Here is a 22,902-nt window from a genome sequence, read left to right as displayed (position 1 = left end):
GTGGAAAGAGGACCTTATCACTGCTGCCTTCAATGAGAGAGACAGGAAGTGTATTTTGGAAATCCCGTAAAGTGAGAGAGCACCACAAGACACCATCACTTGGGCGTTCTCGAATGATGGGCATTATTCAACCAAAACAACGTATATGCTAGGGAAAGGCTGCAATCTTGATGAATTCCACAGGGCATGGGTTGAAATTTGGAGTATGGAAGTTTCCCCTAAGGTGAAGCATTTTCTATAGCGTATTTGTACGAATACGCTGCCCACAAAAATGCTGCTTCACTATCGCCATTTATTAGATTCTGCAACCTGTCCATGGTGTGACAGGGAGATGGAGCCTACTTCCCATGCTATTTTTTACAGCCAGAGAGTATCAGAGCTATGGGATGATTGTGGGTGCGCTGGTGCTAAGCTTCAGCCTAGGGAGAACTGGTGCGAGTTATTGGTCAGGTGGAAAGAGCTTGGGCTAAGAATTAAACAACGGGCTGCCTACCTAGCTTGGATTGTGTGGGCAGAGAGAAATTACAAGGTATACTCAGGCACCTCTACACCGAATGATATAGTGGCTACTCGAGCTCGCAAATTGGCTGACGAGTATGGAACTTACAGCGAGCAGGTGTACTCCGTGACTCAGAGAAGACCCAAGCGTAGCAGCAGCAGATGGAATGCGCCTCCCCCAGGGCGTGTGAAATTGAACTCTGATGCTTCTCTTTACAATGAAGGGTGGATAGGCATGGGAGTGGTGGCTCGGGATAAAGAGAGGAAAGTTCTCTTTGCAGCAACATGGAGAGTCAAGGTGTGGTGGCCCCCTGAAATTGCAAAAGGAAAGGCACTGTTGATGGCGATGAGGTTGGCCCGTCGCTTTGGCTATGAAGATGTCATATTGGAGTCTGATTGCCAAACACTCATCACAAGGCTTTCGAAAGGAGTAGTATACTTGTCTGATCTAGACGGAGTCTTGGAGGATATTTTGTCTATTAGTTGTGAATTTAAGTCCTTTATTTGGTCTCATGTTAAAAGGGATGGAAATTATGTAGCCCATCACCTTGCTAAGTTAATGTCGTTTGGCGTAGAACAGGTTTGGGTTAATCATTGCCCCGATGTGATTAATCCTTATGTATTCTCAGACAATTTGTCCCTTAATTAATGCATTAGCCAGCTTCCCCTCAAATAAATAAATAAACACTTTGATGGGGTAAAAGTCAAATTTTGTGTTTGTCAATTGTTTCCAACTTACCATAAGGCTTGGTCACTTTTGTTTGGACTAAAGTGTTCTACTTCTACCAATCCATCCTTATTGTTTGATTTTTCAACCAACCTAAAGCTCTTGGTCTTCTTGAAGGTATCAAAGGCAGAAGTGTAAGTGAAAAACTGAAAAGTAAGTATGTTGACTATGTTCATATTTGCTCTTCATAAGTTTGTTTTTTTTAAGGAAATCTAGACTTGATTTAAACATCTAACAAAATGGGGTGGTAATTTAAACATAAACATTTTTCTTCTCTACATTATTTGTCATTATTAATAAAAAACTTTAGCATGATTTAAGGCATACGTTTTAGTTATGACTAGTTGATTTGATGTCCTATGTATTTGTCTAAATTCTTAGCTAGCAAAGGAAACTTTTCTTTTTTAACACAACCAAACCAGAAATATATTAATAGAGGATTATCCTTACATCAATATGAATATACCAAAATGTGATGAAGTAATCAAAACCCAATCAACATCCTTACAACTATAACAATCCGTGCTAAGCACCAAAATATAATTTTACATAATAGTATACCTACAAGGGAAGCAAAATGCTATTTGACATCCAAACAGGAGGAAGGTGGCTTCAGTTCGCAGCTCCAAATCCCATCTCCTTCTCATACATCATTTTGACACAATCTAGAGGTTTGAAGTAATTCCTATGCCCAATTGCAATGTTGTTTTCGGCCTCCGCAAGCTCATGAACAATACCATTTAAATCCCCTTGGAAGGAAACTTTTCAAAGATAAGCTTTTGAGAATTTTCATTAAAAAGAATTTAAGGCAGAATTTTCAAAGCAAGACATGTAATCCTATACTCACATTATTTTAGTGACTACAAAACAAATTAAATGTTGATGAACCTTTTTTTTTTTTTAATGCAAGTAAGGACAAATGTTGATGAACTTAATAGTAGTAGTTGCATACTTTGTGTCCTCATTATCAAACTATGGATCATAGCACTTAGCCCCTTATCATGTATGAATACTAGAGAAGTGTGAGTTAACATTTTAGAATGTTTAGTCTTAACTAAAACACCATGTCCCCAATTTTTTCACTACTTAACATATTAATATTTTATTTTTTAAAAAGATAACATAAAGTATGACATAGCTAGGTGGGCATGGTGGTAAAATATTTAGTGTTAAAATTAGAGATTACGTGTTCGAATTTTGTATGGATAACTATTTCTTATTAAGATTTGATGACATGGAATGAGAAACAACTAGGGGTGTTCAAAAACCGGTCCAGGCCGAAAAAATGGATTAGATCGGACTAGACCAACCCCAGACCGGGCCGAATTAACCGATCTAGTCTTCGGTCTAAGAAATGATTTTTCCCAGTCTTTGGTCCAGTCTAGTCCAAAATCCTTTAAAATCGATCTTGGACCAGATTAGTTTTTTGCTTTAATTAAATTATGCATAAAATCTTTATAAAATGATTAAGATTAGACTTAGGCCCTGTTCAGTTCACCTTAAAAAAATACTATTCAGTAAAGTAAAAATAATTTCACTTCAGCAAAAATAAGTTCAGATCAGTAAAATTAATTTCAGTTCAGCAAAAATCAGTAACTCTAAAGAAGAAATATAATAGAAAATCAGTAAAAATAATTTCAATTCAACAAAATTAATTTCAATTCAGTAAAAATAATTTCAGTTCAGCAAAAATAATTTCAGTTCGGCAAAAATAATTTCAGTTCAGCAAAATAAGGTGAAGTGAACGGGGTCATAATAAGTTAAGAAAACTTCTTTTTTTCAAGTTTTTCCTTTTTTTTTAGTTTATCAATCATAACATCATGTAAATTTTGAAAATAAATAAAAAAATATTCTAAAACTAGTCCAAACCGAACCGATTTGGATTTTGGACCATTTTTTCCAGTTCTGAAAGGATCTGGTCAGCTAAAATGGTCCAATCTCAATTTCTTGAAATTCAAATTTTTATCTCTAGCCTGGCCAATTAGTTTGGTCCGATTAGTAAAAGTGGAGTAAACTTAGGTAAATGAGTAATCAAACTCCTATCCAAGATATAAAAGGTGAACGTTGTGTAGTGCATGCTTTATCTACTCTTTCAATAAACCTCTGATATATTATTGTAACATATGCAACAAATAATAATGAAGAGTAATAATAAAGAATATACACAAATGTATATGATTCGATCAATAAGAATGTGGTAGTTACGTCCACAAGCAGACAAGAGGGAGTTTTGTCCTAATTTTGCAAGGGTGAAGGATAGGTCAAGTGGTTAAAGCCCCATTTCGATTCCAAGAGATATTGGGATCGATTCTAAAAAAATAAGCTCAAACGACATATGCTAACATATACGCAACATTACCTATGATTATAAACTAAAGAAGCGATATTACTTGGTGATTAATAATCCTCTGACGACCACTAATAATAATTTCGTCGCCACATGGCATCCACACTTAAGAGGCCACAGGCTAGAAACTATCCAGATAATCCTTTTTGATAAGCCGCAGCTCCCAATGACCCAATCACCCAAAGACCGAAGTACCACCCCCAAATTTGGACAAAACTTTCCTCACACAAAAAAAACTGTGACCCATCCAACTACAACATACATGAAAATGATAGCCATCAAAAAGATAGAATATGTGAATGTTGTCTCAACTTTGTGTCACCTATTTTTTTTCTAAGTATAAGTAACTAGAAAATATAAAATTATATTGTATGGTCCTTAATAATTTGGCCTTCTCTACATCCTCCCACCATTTTATTAGTTTTGTTTGTTCTTCCAATTAAAACAACACCACCCTTAAACCTCAAAGTGCTAGCTCTCTCGTTACATACATATTCTTACCTTATCTTCCTATCTTAGCTTCTATCTTTAGCTTTCTCTCTCCTTTTATTGCTTCATTTATGTCTTGCTTATATATGTTACTCTTTCTATGATATCTTTTTCACTATATTGTTGTTGATAAATACATTTGTTATCCTCGAAAATTCGCCTCGAAGAATTGAGGTAGCTATATTTGCTTCAATGCATGGTTTTTGTTCATAAGCTTCCAAATAAAAAATATAAGTCTTGTGTTTTTGTTATATGAGCTTGATTATTGGTTGAATTGAGAGAGTTTGAAGAGATAAGAGAGGTTGTAAGATATGGCTCCAAAGGCTAGTAAGGGTAAGCAAAATAAAGCTAAAGGAGAAAAGAAGAAGAAGGAGGAAAAAGGTATTGATGATGAATTCATTATAAGTTCTAGTTATATTAGCATATTATTGAATGTTTTCTTTCTTCTATATTCGAACGGAGTTTTCATAATTCAACAGTTTTGTCCCGTCAGCAATATTTTATAAACTCTCTTGCGACCTTAGAAAAAATCGAAGGTTGTAGAGAATCGGATTAAAATATTAATATATTAAAAGTCATGTTTGGTTGAACGGTAATTGGTTGCGTCACGTAAAAAATATTCTTTCGTATGTTGTTTCAACGCTGAAAATGAGTCTATTTTGTTACAATTGAAATACTCTATAAATAATCAAAATTTTATTCACTTTCAAGTATTATGTGAGTGGCATTACACGTATAGTCATAGTAGCTTAAAATTATTCATACTATTGTTTGAGTTTGAACGTTACTAATTTAAACTTTTACTTGTAAAAAATAATTATACAGTTTTACCGATCGTAATTGAAGTAACAGTTGACATTCCAAATGACAGTCGAGTTACCCTCAAGGTACGTACTCGCTCTATTGTATTACAATATAATAAACTCGTTATATACACAACATATATTGAAATTAGAAAGATTTGTTAAAAGTAATTTGAAAAAATAAATAGTTTAATTTAGAGGATTAGATTTTCGCTAAGTTTTGTGTGGGCACTTTTGGATGTAGGGGATATCTACTGATAAGATTTTGGATGTGCGAAAGCTGTTAGCTGTGAATGTTGAGACATGTCATTTAACCAATTATTCCCTATCTCACGAGGTTCGTTTTTTTCTACTTACATTCTCCTTATTGGACCATGCTTCTTGTTTTTAATTTTTTATTTCTTCTTTTGTTCTTCGGTAGTCGGCTGTTATTGATTAATGGACAGTTTAGTCATCTCAAATTACATAGAAGTTACTCACTTGATCTATGCGAAGTTAACTATTATGCAATTTGGGACATGGTTAAGCATGTTATACAATATACTCGGTTTTATAAGGCTTTGTACAGAACGAAATAAACACTCTTTGTAAAGTTGGCTTTTGTGTAATTTTGAACATGACTAGCTTTATTATATACGATAATGAAGATACCCTAATATCACACAATTTTTCGCAAAAATTAATTACTATTTTGTAGGAATTAATGTGTATGGTCTAATAGTTTATCACATAATAACGTGGCCATTAAATAAGGCCATTTAACCTCCTAGCTACTGTATTTAAAGGAACATTACCTTCTAATTATATGATTTTTTTTTAAACACGTTAGTATATCGTTTGATGTGACAAAATATTAATTGATGAATGCATAAATATGATATACTCTATATAGACCATAGTAGGTCAAATGTGGGTTGGTTGTTAATATGTAGATCACTAAATGACTAATTAATAACTCCATCTTGAACAATCATTTTCTTTTTTAAAAAAAAAATTGTCTATCAAAAGGGCAATAAGCATAAAAATGGATGCAATTGTGTGGAAACGAAATGAGTGCAATTAGATCTCCAATAGCTAACTATTTAACTCCATTTATTTCAAAATAAAGACGACATTTAAAATATATGATTGAACTTTGTCACCTTTTCATTAAATTACTAGTGTGTGGCTCAAGCGATGCCCCGACTTGCTAGTTTGTACTGGTTTAATATGATGATAACGTTTGATTGTTTTTTTTTATTTCATGTATTGATGATCATCTTTAAAATTTAATATTTTGAAAAAAGATTTGTATTAGGAGAACCATATTCAATATTTTTTATGTTACTTTGTACGAAGTATGATTCAAAGATATTCAACTATTGACAATTTAATAAAAAAAAATTATTTTTCATCAAATCGAAAAACAATACAATTTTTCAAACTTCAAAATTAATTAAAGTTGTTAAATTATCCTGTGATACGTAACAAATAGTACAATTAAGGACTAATCATCTTATCCAAGTTAACTATAATTTGGTTGAGTAAATTCACACAATATATGTATAGCTAAGGTGGTAAGACTTTTATCGCAATACTTGTTGGTCTTGAGTTCAGGTCTTGCTATAAGCATTTTTTAGATGTCAAATCTAATTCATGTTGTGTAGGTGACGTGGCATATTTATAGTGCTTAAAGAGGTGACACATGTCATATATTAATGACTTGTCATGTTTATAGAGTTTAAAAGGGTGACACGTGACACATATTCTGTTTTAAGAACGTTTTTTAATATATAGATATATATTTTAACGAAACTTTCATCGTTGTATTGTGCATACTATATACTCTATTTTTGGGATTTTACATAACTTACTAGTTATTGGCTTGAGTGATGCTCGGGTAATTGCATGTAGTTTGAGATTATTATTATTATTATTATTTTACAAAAAAAAACAATAAAATATAATTATTATCATATATAATATTGTTCATTGAACTACAAAATTGATCATGCCTGTATTGGAGGAAAAAAAATAAAAAATACGAAGTAATACATTACATTACCTAAAAATATCCAACATAATTAAATTAAATAATTAAATAGCTAAATAATATGCAACATATTTTCATAATCTTTTTTTAATTACCTATTTTTCATAAATTTATGTATGACTTGAATACCTTTGCTTTTAAATAAAATGTATAATCCAAAAAAATAAAAAAAGTAATATAAGTTCAGATAAAATAATATAAGCTCATCAGACAAAATTAGATTAACCATACAGGATCTAAAACAGTTTATAATTTGAAAATTTCCTTTTCTATAAGATTATACTGTGTATGATAGTTGTTTGGTTGAATATATGAAACCAATTTATTAAAAATCAAAATAGTAAATGCACTTAGGTTGATCATATATAGAAAGTAAAATCCTCATGTGGTTCTACTTAATTAAGGTGTATTATGTTTATGTTAAAAAATTAATTTCAAAGCTAGTAAAGAATGATCAGGTCCAATAAGGTGTACATACAACATGAAAAATAATAATAGTCATGTCTAATTAACTTGTATAAAGATAACACACCTTTACATAGGGAAGCATCTGGTAAAAAACTTTCTTAGTTTTACATGTTCTTATAATCCTATGTTTTTCTTATCAAATGACTCCATAATATTCCATTTTTAGAAAACTTCTACTTGAGTATTATATTTATCATTATTTTGAAGTCAAATAGAAATTATAGTAAATCATATCACACACGCTAACATAATTTGTCACATACTCACAAAATCACAAGACTAAGGCCATCTGACCACCTACCTACCCTAGTGGTTGCTTGTTGTGTCTTCATATTCTGATTCAAAATTTGTAGGGTTGGTATAATAACTTGTGCACCAAAATGCTTAGCATCTCGACGGGTTGATGACCTAGTATGCCCTTACAATGTGGCACACTTGCTACTACCGTTAAACTATAAAGTACTCCCTCCGTTTTTAAATACTTACTCCACTCTCTATTTTCGGCCGTTTTTAGATACTTGCTCCATTTCCTTATTTGGAAAGCTTTAACAATATTTAATTCATTTCTCTCAACTAGTGGACCCAAAATAAATCATACTACCTCCGTTTTTTTAGTTGATACGTTTTGACTTTTTGCACTATTTACATAACTTACTTTGACTTTGTTTTGTGAATTAGTGATAGATTAAAACATAGGCACGTGAGGTGTTGTTAGCTTCGTCTCAACGTCTAGTTTCCGAATGTCAAAATTTTATAATTTTTGCTAATACGTAATTAAAAATATTTTACCTTGAAAGTATGTGTTGGCAAACGTGCCTAAATGAAATGTGTCAACTAATAAAAAATAGAGGAAATATTTTATTAAATCCATATTCTCTCTCCACCAATTCTCTCAACAAAATTTTTTTATTCTTCCACCTACCCCACTACCTCCATATTTTATTTTTTTCTCCAATTTTTCTTAAAACTCTGCGCATGGAAAAATGGAGCAAGTATTTAAAAATAGAGGGAGTATTAATTAGCTATGGATTACTACATGCAGTATTAAATTTGCAGCGCATATTCTGTGTGACTGGCCACACGCTGTGATCGGGGTTACTTATTCAGGAGTTACTCAGTCAGATTCGATCGTCGATCAGAGGTTACTCGGTCAGGGGTTATTGGGTCAGTCACAGGTTACTCGATCAGTTACAGGTTACTTAATCGGTCAAAAGTTACCCCCTTAATAAGTAACTCCAACCACATATGAACTGACACTAATTAATTTTTTTTTTTTTTTTTGAATTAATTCTTCTATTACGAGAGGTCTCTGCGACAATTATTATGGTGCTACAAATAAAATGCACAAAAATTTAAAATTCCAATTATACCCTTTTTAAAAAAACAGTTGAGGGGACCCAAGCTCAAAGATACGGTGGAAATTGTTTCTCTGAAGCCCTGTCATCTCACCATCACCGAAGGTAAACTCTAAACCAATCATCTTAATAACACCATTTGGTTCCTTAATTAATCTAACTGCTAGTATCTCAATTATTCCTTTTTTTTTTGTTTTTTTTTTTTACAGAGGATTATACGGAAAACGACGCCGTTGTACATGTCAGACGGCTACTGGATATCGTGGCATGCACCACAGCATTTGGGCCGAAATTGGGCCGAAAAGAGAAAGAAGGCGGCCCAAAAAGCGAGGTTGAACCGGACAATGAGAAGAAAGATGATACGGCGGCGGCCGGAGAGGTGAACATGTGTCCGCCGCCGCGGTTGGGCCAGTTTTACGATTTCTTCTCTTTCTCTAATCTCACTCCTCCTATTCAATGTTAGTTCTCTTTCTCTATATTTTTTTAATGATTTATTTCAAGCTTAATTATTTCGTTACTCTTTACAACAACTCCAATGATAAGTGAATTAGTAGCAATTTAGGTAGTCTGTGCCCCAATGATTAGTTACTAGCTTGTAATTTAAACGAGCCTTTGAGCATCACAATGGTTCATGAAAGGACCTACTTGCAATTTCTATATAATTAGAATTTTATGCTAGCCATTGTGGAGGTACATAGGTTATAGCCAAGGCTAAACTACGTGTAGTTTCACTCCACCCAATACACATATAGGTTGTAGCCAAGGCCAAACTGAAGAGCTGTGTAGTTTTACTCCACCCAATACAGATATATTGATTTGTGTAATATTTTTTATGTTTTTGTTTTTTGTTTTTATATTTTGTTTTTATTTATTTATTTATTTATTATTTATTATAAAATGAAGTAGCTTGCCATTGTAGAAATTGTAGTTTAAATCATGTAGCTTCAGGAATAATAATGTGGCAACTCAAAACTACATGTAGCCATTATGGGTGTAATATCCTAATTAGCTTTTTAAATTTACTTTTATTGATATGTCAACCTTTTTTTAACAAGTTTTTTTCCCAACAAATTAGTTTGGCCAAGCTAAATTCATTGTAAAATACGGGTTTGGGCCGCATCCGCAAACCAAGAGAAGAGAGTCCACTTTACAAGTCCAAAGGAGGTTTCATCTCAAAACCATATGGCAATGGGAGTAGCCCCTTAGCCTTATAAAGTGTTAAACTTTCTCAACTTTTATCGCTTTAACTCAAGGATCACATGATCCAATTCAATTTGGCCCACAATATTTAATGTCATTAATTGTCTTAAACCAGGGGAATGACAATATACTCAGGCCATTAAAGGTCCTAAACCGTGGACCTGGTTCTGATACCATGTTAAAAACGGGTGTGGGCTGCTTAAGTCTACTTCACAAGTCTAAAGATTGTTCCATCCCAAAACTATATGGCAATAGAGTAGCCCCTTAGCCTTATAAAGTGTTTAACTCTCTCAACTTTTATTAATGTGGGACACTTACATGTGTTATTTGGTAGGATATTTTTCAACATTCATTTTTTAAATTCTAATGATCAAGCTAGTAGGTAGAGAATTTCCGAAATTACAAGCATGCCCTCTAGCTACAACCATCGGAGATGCTCTTATATTTTCTTTTTGAAAATTTAATAAAAAAATTGAAAACATTAAACACTTTCTAAAAGAAAAAAATTGAATTTGTGTAAGAGGTTCTATGAAAGAATTAAGAAAACAGTCGTAGCTTGCTCTACTTACAAGCCACTAAAGGTCCTAAACCGTGGACCTGGTTCTGATACCATGTTAAATACAGGTGTGGGCTGCACCCGCAAACCAAGAGAGTGAGTCCACTTCACAAGTCCAAAGATTGTTCCATCCCAAAATTATATGGCAATAGAGTAGTCCCCTAGCCTTATAAAGTGTTTAACTCTCTCAACTTTTATTAATGTGGGACACTTACATGTGTTATTTGGTAGGATATTCTTCTAACATTCATTTTTTAAGTTCTAATGATCAAGCTAGTAGGTAGAGAATTTCCAAAACAAGCATGTCCTCTAGCTACAACCATCGGAGATGCTCTTATGTTTTCTTTTTGAAAAATTAATAAAAAAATTGAAAACATTAAACACTTTCCTAATAAAAAAAAATTTTGTGTAAGAGGTTCTATGAAAGAATTAAGAAAATAGTTGTAGCTTGCTCTACTTACAATGCTAATATAAAAATAACTATTCAATGCTCATGCATTATGTAAAAAAATGGTAATAACCAAAAGTGATGAAAAAGAACACATTTGTTATGTGTCTCGGTGGTAGTATGTTGGGAATTTATGTACAACTACCATGCTCTAAGTACAATCAAATCTATATATATATATATATATTCTTGTTTGGAAGTTTCAAATGAGCAAACTAGCACAAAAAAAAAAAAAAGTCTTGCTTGTATTTTGCAAGCTACGAAGTACATGTGCAATGAAGATTTTTGGGGTAAAAGGTCTAGGGTTTAAGTATAACAATAAGTTGATTAATTTTATCCAATAAAAGAGGAAAAATTGATGTACGACATACATCCCAAATTAGTTTCGAGTTTAGACACTTATGATGACACATAGTTTTAAGTGATAAATTGTATGATTATCAATTGTTAATTTATTGAAAAAGTAGTTGTGAAAGAAGATAGTCAGTACAGTATTAAAAATTAGATTTGATTGGAGATTTTGAGGTATTGTTAATTTGATGTTGAGAGGGTTGGGTCCCTAACTTTTAATTAGTGGAACAGTAATGGATTAAAGTAATAGTGGGGTCTTTTCCAAAACAAAAGTGTCCATTTAATTTGGGACAAATGAAAAAGTAAAGTCTAAAAACTAATTTGGAACAAATGGAGTATTTTTCTATATTAATAAGGGTTAATACGTCTATAAGATAAGATAAAGGTTTATAAGTTCAAATAAGATGATAAGGTCTAATACCTTATAGTAAGGCCTAATAAGGCCAATAAGATGATGTAGGTTTTTTTTTTCCCTTTCTTTCTCTACTTCAAATACTTGGATTAATCTGTATTTTGGGAGATTTTTAGACAATTTACTTTTGGAGAAGTATTATTTGAGATCAAATTCAAGGTTCATGTGTGGGTTACCTTAGGATGCTTCTCATTTAGTATATATTATTGCACTCTTTAAAGTCCTTGTTGAGGCTAGAGTCTATATCCTGTAAGCTTCTGAAGAGAACCTCAAGGCACTAACATTATGATTGTCTCAAAATTGGCCATGGGAGTGCCTAGTGCCCATAAATGTACTCACAAACCAATCTTTTTGTCTTTTTTCTGTTGGGTGTTAAGGTGCATGTTTGATCATTGCTTTCCTAAGAAGGAACTAATTTTGAATGAAAAAAAAAAAAAAAAGTAATAGCAGGATGAACAAGCAATAATATTCTTGTAAGATGGGTAGGAATTTATTATTTGTGCACCTCTAACTTAATATCAAACAACAATTTTTTCCATTCAACATTGTTTGAATATGTTTTTGTTAGCTACATTTTCCACTCACATCTTGAAGACCTATATTATATATTTTTATATTTCTTGTAGATATTAGGAGATCTAATCGCCCGTTCCTTGAGGACAAAACAGAAGACGATAATTTTCAAATTGATGTAAGCATTTTCTAATTAGTCTTTACTAATTTGATTGAAACACCTGCAGGTTTCTTCTTTCATCAAGAGTTTCTTTATAGCCTAATTTAGCTGAGTTTATGGGTGATGTATATCTTAAGGTCCGCGTTTGTAGTGGAAAACCTATGACAATTGTGGCTTCTCGACAAGGATTCTATCCTTCAGGGCGACGACACCTTAGCTGTCACTCAATGGTTGGCCTATTGCAGCAAATAAGTCGTGTTTTTGATGCGGTAATGTGATGTTACCACCTGCTGACAGGTTATTGTTTAGTTGCACTGTCTACTACTTAACCTCGATTACTCCATTTTATGCAGGCATACAAGGCTCTTATGAAAGCTTTTATGGAACATAACAAGGTAATTAGACTTCAATATCATGCCAAATTAGACTTTAAGAGGAGATAAATGTATAATTTGTATATTTCCTCTCAGTTTGGAAACCTACCTTATGGTTTTCACGCAAATACATGGGTTGTCCCTCCAGTGGTTGCTGATAACCCTTCTATTTTCCCACCTCTTCCTGTGGAAGATGAAAACTGGGGAGGGAATGGAGGTGGCCAAGGAAGAGACGGGAAGCATGACCACAGAAAATGGGCGAAAGAGTTTGCAATCTTGGCAGAAATGCCTTGCAAAACAGCAGAGGAAAGGCAAATACGAGACAGGAAAGCATTTCTCCTCCATAGTTTATTTGTCGACATTTCAGTCTTTAAAGCTGTTGCTGCTATTAAGAATATCATCCAAAGCAATCCCACCATTCCTGTTGATGTACATGAGGAACAAATCGGAGATTTGCTAATTACGATTTCAAAAGATGTACCTGATGCTAGTACAAAATTAGACTGCAAGAATGATGGTAGCCGAGTTCTTGGACTGCCCCAAGAAGAGCTTGCCCGGAGAAATTTAATCAAAGGAATAACTGCAGATGAGAGTGCTACTGTTCATGTAAGTATTTTCCAATCATCTGAAGCTATGATATTTCGATTTAAGAGTTCTATTATTTTCCTTATAAAAATGCTTAAATGATCAAAATATGTCTGTTTATTATGCCAGGACACTCCTACACTAGCTGTTGTGGTTGTTAGACATTGTGGCTACACAGCTGTTGTGAAAGTTTCTTCTGAGGTAAATTGGGAGGGAAAACCTATTCTCCAAGACATTGAGATAGAGGACCAACCTGAAGGTGGTGCCAATGCTTTGAATGTAAATAGGTTAGTGCATTTAAATTTTGCGTAGTAGCTATGTTTCTTCAAGCATCTCAGCTGCTGTGGCATAATGATTAATAATTCATTCTCTGCTTGGCTGTTTTACCAGTTTGAGAATGCTGTTGCATAAGCCACTATCACCATCATCTACTTCTCCTCAGCGATCACAAAGTACCGACCAAGAAGAACTGCGTTCTGGTAGGTCTTTGGTCAGAAAAGTGATGGCTGAGAGTATATCAAAGTTAGAGGCAGAAAGTACTAAAACTGTGAAGCCAATAAGATGGGAGCTTGGTGCTTGTTGGGTGCAGCATTTACAAAATCAGGCGTCAGGAAAAGCAGAGTCCAAGAAGACTGAGGAGGCTAAGGTTGAGCCAGCTGTAAAGGGTCTTGGAAAGCAAGGGGTACTATTGAAGGAAATTAAAAAGAGAATTGATGAAAAGCACAACAAAAATGAGCACGGTAAAGAAGTTGCTACAGAAAATGGACTAGACATGAGCAAGAAATCAGATGGATCTGATCCGAAGGAGCTGGAGAAACTTGCTGCGGAAAGAGAAAGCCTGTGGAAAAAATTAATTTCAGAGGCAGCATATTTACGTTTGAAAGAATCAGAGACTGGTCTTCATATGAAGGTCATCTCCATATGAATCATTATAAAATTCAGTTTTGCTTCTTTCTTTTGTTGCTTTAAGTGCATGGGAGGTTCTCATGGTTCATTTGACTCAGTTGATAACCTAAAAGACTAGTGTGGTGATGATCCGTACTGATGTTATACCATTTACACTGTCAGGCACCTGATGAACTTATTGAAATGGCACATAAATACTATGCTGATACAGCCCTTCCGAAACTGGTTGGTCTTTCTCTCTTTATTGTTTTTCTAATTTCACTTTATCTAAGTTCAACTGCTTAATTTGTGTATTATGACTTCCATTTGTTTAGGTGGCAGATTTTGCCTCTCTGGAATTATCTCCGGTTGATGGAAGGACACTAACTGATTTTATGCATACAAGGGGCTTGAAGATGTGTTCTCTAGGACGAGTGGTAATTCCTTCATGTTTTTCTAGTTATTTCTAGTCTTTTCTGGTAGGAGCTCTATGTTTAGTATTGTTTCCATTTTCCGCATGGAGGACTAATAGTTGTCCTGGTCTCCTGGATGAGTTACTTGATCCAGGGCTGCTCTGGTGTTTGACTGTTAAGATACTTAGAATAATGCTACAGTGCTTTAGAATTCCCTTGGATGTGACCTTCACTCAAGCCTTCCCAAATATACAATAAAATGAACTGGTCATGATTTGCTTACATTTTTGCGTGTATATCAGATGTCAGAACAGAATTTTCTTGGATGTTTGTATTTATATAGTGCAACCTTTTGATAACTACTACTAGTTTACTTGCAATATGTTAAAATATGAGAATTTAGAAAAATTGTCTGCTGACTGATCTGTAGACGTTACCTGAAGTGTACAGAAGAACAGTCAGGGAGTGGTGAAGCTATTATTCTGCCTGTATGTGGAATTAAAACCATATGTATAATTTAATCTGGATGAAACTTCCACTGATGATAAATTAAGCAAGGGCAGAGATTATAAATGATTTTGTTCTATTTTGCATCTGCACATTGTTTTCACCTTATTTTGATCCTTTTCCAATCAATTCTAGTGACTGATTAAGCTAATTATGAATGAGGTGCAAGATCATCTACTGTCAACGGTCCACAATTCAGTCCATGGTTTTTATTGTCTGCATATTGCATCCTCTTTAATTCTGGACAATTGAAAGAGTTTTCTTTTTTGGTTATCTTCATTATATTCATTCTGACTATGTTTATGCTTAATGATTAGCATGATTTTTGAGGCCATATCTTATTGTTTTGCCTCCTTTTCCAGGTTGAACTTGCGGACAAACTTCCACATGTACAGTCTCTGTGTGTGCATGAAATGATTGTTCGAGCCTATAAACATGTATTGCAAGCTGTTGTTGCGGCAGTTAATGATGCTGCTGAATTGTCAAGTGCAGTAGCAGCATGCTTAAATGTATTGCTTGGATCACCATGTTCTGAGAGTGCTGACGAAGAAATTGTCAATGATGATAACCTGAAACAGAAATGGGTGGAAACATTTCTTTTGAAGAGGTTTGGTTGGCAGTGGAAACAGGAAACCTGTCAAGATCTTAGAAAGTTTGCCATCCTCCGTGGGCTTAGCCACAAGGTTCATTTTGTTAACCATGTCATATACTCCCTCTGTCCTGAATTTGTTGTCACTTTGTCCCAAACTTCCGACGTCTTACTCTCTATGATTGCTGTGATTTCGGACATGTTTTCCCGCCTCTAAATTTTAATTAAGGCATATTCAGAAATCCAATCATAAATCATTTTTGTGAAAGGTGACAACTTTTCAAAAGAGAGTAGTTAGAAGAATTTCACCACTAAACCATATTATAAAACTTTCCCTAATATTCTTGTGCTCTATTTCTCTGAACTTTTGGAGTCATTTTTGGCAGGTTGGACTTGAGCTTGTTCCAAGAGACTATGAAGTGGACACCAGCTGCCCATTTAGGAAGTCAGACATCATAAGCATGATTCCTGTATATAAGGTCACAGAACTTACTTAATTTTTTTTTTTTTTTTATTTTAAGATATCCTTTTGTTGTATTTACTTATAAGTTTGATTCTGCAGCATGTCGCTTGTTCTTCTGCTGATGGGCGTACACTGCTAGAGTCATCAAAAACTTCCTTGGACAAAGGCAAATTGGAAGATGCTGTCAACTATGGGACTAAGGTTTCGATATTTTCTTTTTCATGCAAATTAAGTTAAGAAAAGCTTTTACTAAACCTAACGGTTTTAATTCCTGTTTATATGTGTAGGCACTCTCCAAGCTCGTTTCAGTTTGTGGTCCTTATCATCGCATGACTGCCGGAGCATATAGTCTTTTAGCGGTTGTGCTCTACCATACCGGAGATTTCAATCAGGTATGTGACTTGTGAACTTAAGTCTAGTTTTAAGGAACTTTATATATATATGCATATAACAAATTGAGTCAGGCATTGAGTGTTGACCCTCATTCAACTTTTGGGGCAATTTGTACTAAATGTTACCAAGGGATTAGATTCTTTACATATCGAAGTTTGTTGTTCCTGTTCAAATTAAGCTTGTAGAACTAGCATTGAACTATACTGGAGCTGTATGAATTAGAGAATTTTAATGTATCAAAGAATACTTCAGCATGAAACACTGAAGCATCTGCTAACTGCTATGAAAAGCTCCTGAACAATTCCTCTAAATATAAGCCATACACATTAGAGAACTTGAATGTATCAGAGAATATTTTAGCTTGAAAAACTGAAGCATCTGCTAAATGCTATGAATAAGGACCGGAACATTTCTTGTAAATAGTATTCCTAGTAGCAGCATCCTCATGAATAATATGACTGAAAAAAGTACAAACATCTTCCATTTTCTCACTATTAATAATTGGCTTTAATTGATCTACATTATATTATGTAGGCTACAATTTACCAGCAAAAAGCATTGGACATCAATGAAAGAGAGCTTGGACTTGATCATCCTGACACAATGAAGAGTTATGGAGATTTAGCTGTGTTCTACTACCGTCTTCAGCATACAGAACTAGCCCTAAAGTGAGCATTTAATTTTTTTCCTGTTATTATTGTTTTTGCTTGAGGGCTTTTACATTGGCTGCAGTTTCTGCAATGTTCAAACTCTAGATTCATTGCAAGTAGTTTCTTATTTCTAATATAAAATGAGAAAAGGAGATTAGTTATTACCCTGAAATTTTAGCAAAAAGAATGCTGTACACAATTGTGATTTTTTTTTTCCTTCTAATGAAGAAATTATTAAGCTTGTATCAAATCAAGCTCCACCAAATACGTCACTTTGGGGAGATTCACTTGTACCAAGTTAATATGCGTCCCATCTTTCCACTAGGTGGGCTGCCGTATTCAGCATTCCCCACCCTTTTCGCATGAGAACTATGTTATAGATTCCGGCCAAGCACAACCAAATAACAGAGAAATGCAATAAAACAATTAAATAGAGAAGAAAGGTTGAGGCTTTAATTAACAAAACTACGGTCTACACAATCGATAGGTTTAGCCTATCAAGCTCTATAGTGACTTGAGGCCACAACTCTCCATATAGTGACTTGAGGTCGCAACTCTCTCAAGGATTTTCTCCAAAATTCTGCCTACCGTTTTCTTCCCCCTCCCTCTCTATTTATACCAAGGACTATTAACCCAGTAAAGTAATATTACTAGAATACCCATAATACCCCTCCTTAGGTTAGTCTATTACAAACGAACATACCAAAGTGTAGCCTATCTTTGCTAACATAATTGGAAAAAAAAAAAGTCTAAAGGAGTGACCCTTACAACCATTGTGAATTACTTGCTCATTCACTGCATGGCTCTCTAAATAATCCTTGAACCCAAACCTTTTCACAATCCTTACACCAAAGCTGGCAGCAGTAGTTTCTGCACGCTCAGCACACAACCTCTCGCTGACCTGATGCACACCTGCAGCACACAGTAGCCCTTGTCGGATGTAATGCTTCAAATTATGGTGGTCAGTGGAAGATAGTACTTCCTTATTTTTAGTTACTACTAGTTTTGCATTTATTAAGTTAGTGTGGTAATGGACTAGTGGGGAGTTACCTATTCCACATTATTAGTAGTAATTGTATTAGTTGTTTGTTTGTAGGATTATTTGCTTCATTAAGTTAATTTACTCTCCATTTAAGGCTAGTTGTAATCCTTTATGAGTCGGATTGAATACAAGTTATTCTTTCCCCTTTCTCATCGCTATTATAATTTCAAGTTTTCAACAGCCCCAGTCTCGTCTCTGATTGCAGCCTGGGTTAACTTCCAAGTCTTATTGAACCTGGGGCAATATCCAATCTTTCATGGGTGGTGTGTTATATGATTGGCTTGGCATATGCCTTGAAATGTTTTGAGAATGTTCCTTGTAAAAAAAAGAAAGAAGATTCACTGGAGTAATTTACCAACTTTGGAAAAAATGACCTTTCAGAAATTCAGGAATAATCTCAAGTTTTTGGGGCACCTTCTTAAGATAGTCTGAAGTGGTGTCTTTTCTTGTTACTGTTCAATCATTTTGAGTCTGTTGGATATAGTACCAAACCTATGATTAATCCTATATAGTCAAGGGATGTCATGATTGTCATCCATTGCCGTATTCTACTATTGTGCATAATTCATATAGCTTTTTTCAGAAAGTTGCTGAATACACCTAACTGTTCACCATATTTTGCTGATCCAGATATGTCAATCGTGCACTATATCTGTTGCATCTAACCTGTGGTCCTTCACATCCAAACACTGCTGCCACATATATTAATGTGGCAATGATGGAAGAAGGTTTGGGGAATGTTCATGTTGCATTGAGATATCTTCATGAGGCTCTAAAGTGTAACCAGAGACTTCTTGGAGCTGATCATATCCAGGTCTTTCTCATCTCCCTCTTCTTGTTTCAATGATTATTCTTCAGTCAACTGACTCAACTCTCTTGTACTCAAAAATATTTTAAACTATTGTTTCCATCTCTGTCATACAGACTGCAGCGAGTTATCATGCCATTGCTATTGCTCTTTCTTTGATGGAGGCTTACTCCTTAAGTGTTCAGCATGAGCAGACCACTCTACAAATTCTGCAGGCAAAACTTGGATCAGAAGACCTACGAACTCAGGTAAATATATTTGAAATCTTCAAGATTTGTCATCACAGCCCTCAGAGCATAGATTCAATCCATAAATATTTTGTAGGATGCGGCTGCATGGCTTGAATATTTTGAATCCAAGGCGCTAGAGCAGCAAGAAGCTGCTCGTAATGGCACCCCAAAGCCTGATGCCTCCATTTCTAGCAAAGGCCACCTGAGGTACTCAATATTTCAACGATTCCTAACTTTCCAATATCTTATCTCAAAACTAATAGCATAATAAGTGCATAAGTCTTCATCTTCCAAATATAAATTAATGAAGAATGATAGCAATTTGTTTTCAGTTAAATGTTATCGACCTTTATTACTTTATCTGATACTCCTTCCATGGATATATCTTTAATAATAAGCCTGGATTATATTTTGGTTGCCCTTTCTAATTTAAGCAAGTTAAACTTTTAACCTGCGGTACCTGCCCATACTACTTGTGGGCTGTGGCCTGGTGAATACGTAAGAACTTATATCGAGAAGAATATACATGGAATCAATTCAGTGTTTTAAAAGTATCTTTGGATTAAATCTGGCCTATTAAAATTGGAAAGGGAGTATCTGTATAGTATTTTCACCGGCCACAGAAAGTTTGAGTATGACTTCCAGAAATGGACTATTGTATTGACAGATTATTTTGAGGCTTATCTTTTCATCTAATGTATCATGTTTGGGTTTATGAATTCCAAAACAGTGTATCAGATCTTCTGGACTATATAACCCCAGAAGCAGAACTAAGAGCAAGAGAAGCCCAAAGAAAACAAGCTCGTGCAAAGGTGATTATAGTACTATTTGTTTCTACCAAAATTGTCTCAGTATTAATGCTAGATACTGACTGAGTACACAATAAACTTACAGGTCAAGAGCAAACCTGGGCAAACCTGGGAAACAGTTGAAGATGAGTCACCCAAAGATGAAAACATATCACCCATTTATCAAGCTGAGAGCAGCAATGACAAGGAAAATAAATCCGAACCTAATCTTTCTGAGCCTGCACATGAAAAAGAAGACAATCTGGGTGTCCAAACCGTAACCATCCTGAATGATGATCAGTCACAAGATGACACTTCAGATGAAGGATGGCAAGAAGCTGTTCCTAAAAGCCGGTCAACTACAAGCCGCAAGCCTTCTACTTCACGGAGGCCAAGCTTAGCAAAACTCAATACAAATTTTGTGAACCAACAACACACTCGATTTCGAGGGAAGGGTGCAAATTTTACATCCCCGAAAACTCCATCAAATGAGTCTTCTGTTATAAGTCCATCAGTCCCCAAAAAATTTACCAAGAGTACAAGCTTTAGTCCAAAGCAAAATAACACGGCCACCTCAGTTGCTGCAACTGAGAAAGTGGTAAATACCAAGCCTGCACCAGCTAGTCCAGCTTTGATTGAGCAAATTCCCAAGTCACCTCCTCTTGCAAGTGCAATTAATATTCAGACAGGTGGAAAACTTTTCTCGTATAAAGAAGTTGCTCTTGCCCCACCTGGAACAATAGTTAAGGCAGTTGCAGAACAATCAAATAAGGAGGAAATCACTGGTCCAGAACCAACTCAATCTGAAGAAAAAGCATCAGTTGAGTTTACAGATGAAGAGACAGCTCAGAGGCCTAAGGATGAGAAAGTGGAAGAAACTACCAGTAATGAAGAAAGAAAATCTGGAGATGGCCCAGAAAAGGTACTGCCAAGTGAAGTTAAAACCGGTACGATCAAGGATACAGAGATTCGGGTCCGAACAAGTGCTGAAGCTGGAAGTTTGAGTACTGTATTGACCTCAGATCTGAAGGATGATGAAACTTTGGAAAACAGAGACACAGAAAAAACAAAAAGCTCAGAATCAGAGGCAGCAGGTTTATTGGACTCTCAGCCTCTTTCAATTGGAATCAGCAGTGAAGTAATACTAGAAAGCGATGGAATTCCTTCTACAACAGAAGGGGAGAAACAGGAAGGAGAAGAAAGTGGGAAGGAATCAACTAAGAAACTTTCTGCATCAGCCCCTCCTTATACTCCATCGACTGTACCAGTTTTTGGGTCTGTGCCAGTTCAAGGTTTCAAAGACCATGGTGGAATACTACCCCCACCAGTAAATATAACACCTATGATGGCTGTTAATCCTGTCCGTAGATCACCCCATCAATCAGCTACTGCCAGAGTACCTTATGGCCCACGGTTATCTGGGAATTATAACAGGTCTGGGAACAGGGGGAACCGCCTAAAACCTGGAATTCACAATGGAGAACATATTGGCGATGTAAACCACTTCAATCCTCCTTTAATAATGAACCCACATGCGGCAGAGTTTGTTCCTGTTCCATCATGGCTTCCAAATGGATACCCTGTAAGCCCAAATGGTTATATGGGTCCATCAAATGGGATGCCAATATCTCCAACTGGTTATGCTACTATGCCTCCTAATGGTGTTGCTGCGTCGCCTAATAATTACCTTCCCTCCTTAAATGGCATTCCAGAGGCTCAAAATGGGTTCCCTGGATCTCCTAATGGTTCTTCGGAGTCCACTGATGCTGCACCTGTTGAAACTGCTGTTGAAAACACTGATCAGGTTGTAACTGAAGGACCATCGGAAAAATCTTCGTTAGAAACTGCTGCTGAAAACAACCAGGTTGCGAGTCTCGCGACTAAAGAAAAATTGGAGACCTTTTCGTCCGACACTGCTACTGAAAACAATGATCTGGTTGTGACTGAAGAAATATCAGAGAACACTTCGTTTGAAACTGCTGCTGAAAACAATGATCAGGTTGTGACTGAAGAAAATTCTGAGAACCCTTTATTAGAAACAGCTGCCTTGAATAAGCTAGTAGGGGAGGAAAAACCTGAAGCTGTAAATGGTAAAACTGGGACTAAAGAGTTTCCTGTTGCAAAAGCAGCTCTATCTGATGATGTTGATGTGGCTGCCGAAGCAAGAAATGAGCATACCATAGTTGAGAAAAAACCGAGTAAATGTTGGGGAGATTACAGTGACAATGACGTTGAAATTGTTGAGGTAACTAGTTAATGAGATAGTTTTGTTGATAGAGAGAATTCTGCAAACACATTTCGCCACTCGTGATGTGCAGCAGCAGTCTAACAAGTGATCAATAGGAGCATATGTTGAAAAGCAGTATGCTTTTGGTTCAGATCTGACTTGGTTATGCAAAGCATACATTATACAGGTGCTTTTGGTTTATACTTGGAAGTAGTGTATACCAAGTGTTTCAAGTTCACGAGCATGCTTGCAATGGAGGTTCAACCATACCATGGCACAATGGACTGCTCCTTTTTTATGCTAGACAATACAAATAATCCAATGTAGTGCAATTTGTGTAATATTTTGTTGATAGAAATTGTTTAATGTACAAGTAGAGAATAAGATAGAGCTGGGAAAGAGTCTTACTATTTTTTTTTTATTTTTTTTTTATTTTTTATTTTTTTTTTGTTTTTTGTTTGCCAATTTTGCATTCATTTTTTCCTCTTCAGCCTCAGGGTGTGGCTGAAGGTCCTTTTGTAAAAGACTTTTTAACAGTGTTAATATGCAATGCTGTGCTTTCAATTGAACAGTACGTTTTCTGCAATCA

General features: G+C 35.1%; 2 protein-coding genes across 3 annotated transcripts; both read left to right on the top strand.

The window, feature by feature from the left end:
• Positions 1 to 271: 271 nt before the first annotated feature.
• LOC110721940 lies at positions 272 to 1,147 on the top strand. Its single transcript, XM_021901175.1, has one exon. The coding sequence runs from the start codon at positions 272 to 274 to the stop codon at positions 1,145 to 1,147; it is 876 nt and encodes a 291-aa protein (XP_021756867.1).
• A 2,808-nt stretch (positions 1,148 to 3,955) lies between these two features.
• Positions 3,956 to 22,902, top strand: LOC110721892 (protein TSS-like). 2 transcript variants are annotated; one of them, XM_021901119.1, is made up of 23 exons: positions 3,956 to 4,442; positions 4,887 to 4,948; positions 5,109 to 5,201; positions 8,752 to 8,824; positions 8,929 to 9,177; positions 12,313 to 12,377; positions 12,497 to 12,628; positions 12,713 to 12,754; positions 12,830 to 13,339; positions 13,448 to 13,605; positions 13,709 to 14,228; positions 14,387 to 14,449; positions 14,539 to 14,640; positions 15,486 to 15,806; positions 16,099 to 16,191; positions 16,275 to 16,376; positions 16,463 to 16,567; positions 17,103 to 17,236; positions 18,891 to 19,074; positions 19,185 to 19,316; positions 19,393 to 19,505; positions 20,029 to 20,110; positions 20,193 to 22,902. In XM_021901119.1, the coding sequence occupies exons 1-23, from the start codon at positions 4,373 to 4,375 to the stop codon at positions 22,341 to 22,343; spliced, it is 5,556 nt and encodes a 1,851-aa protein (XP_021756811.1). In that variant the 5' UTR covers positions 3,956 to 4,372; the 3' UTR covers positions 22,344 to 22,902. The 2 variants fall into 2 exon arrangements, with proteins under 2 accessions (XP_021756811.1, XP_021756812.1); XM_021901120.1 differs by lacking the exons at positions 3,956 to 4,442; positions 4,887 to 4,948; positions 5,109 to 5,201; positions 8,752 to 8,824; positions 12,313 to 12,377 and having other exon boundaries at positions 9,073 to 9,177; positions 12,427 to 12,628; positions 20,193 to 22,884.

The sequence above is a fragment of the Chenopodium quinoa genome, unplaced genomic scaffold (assembly GCF_001683475.1).
Source record: "Chenopodium quinoa cultivar QQ74 unplaced genomic scaffold, ASM168347v1, whole genome shotgun sequence".
Taxonomy (NCBI): Eukaryota; Viridiplantae; Streptophyta; class Magnoliopsida; order Caryophyllales; family Amaranthaceae; genus Chenopodium; species Chenopodium quinoa.
Note: the sequence above shows the minus strand (reverse complement) of the source record. Positions and strands in the feature narration are given on the sequence as shown.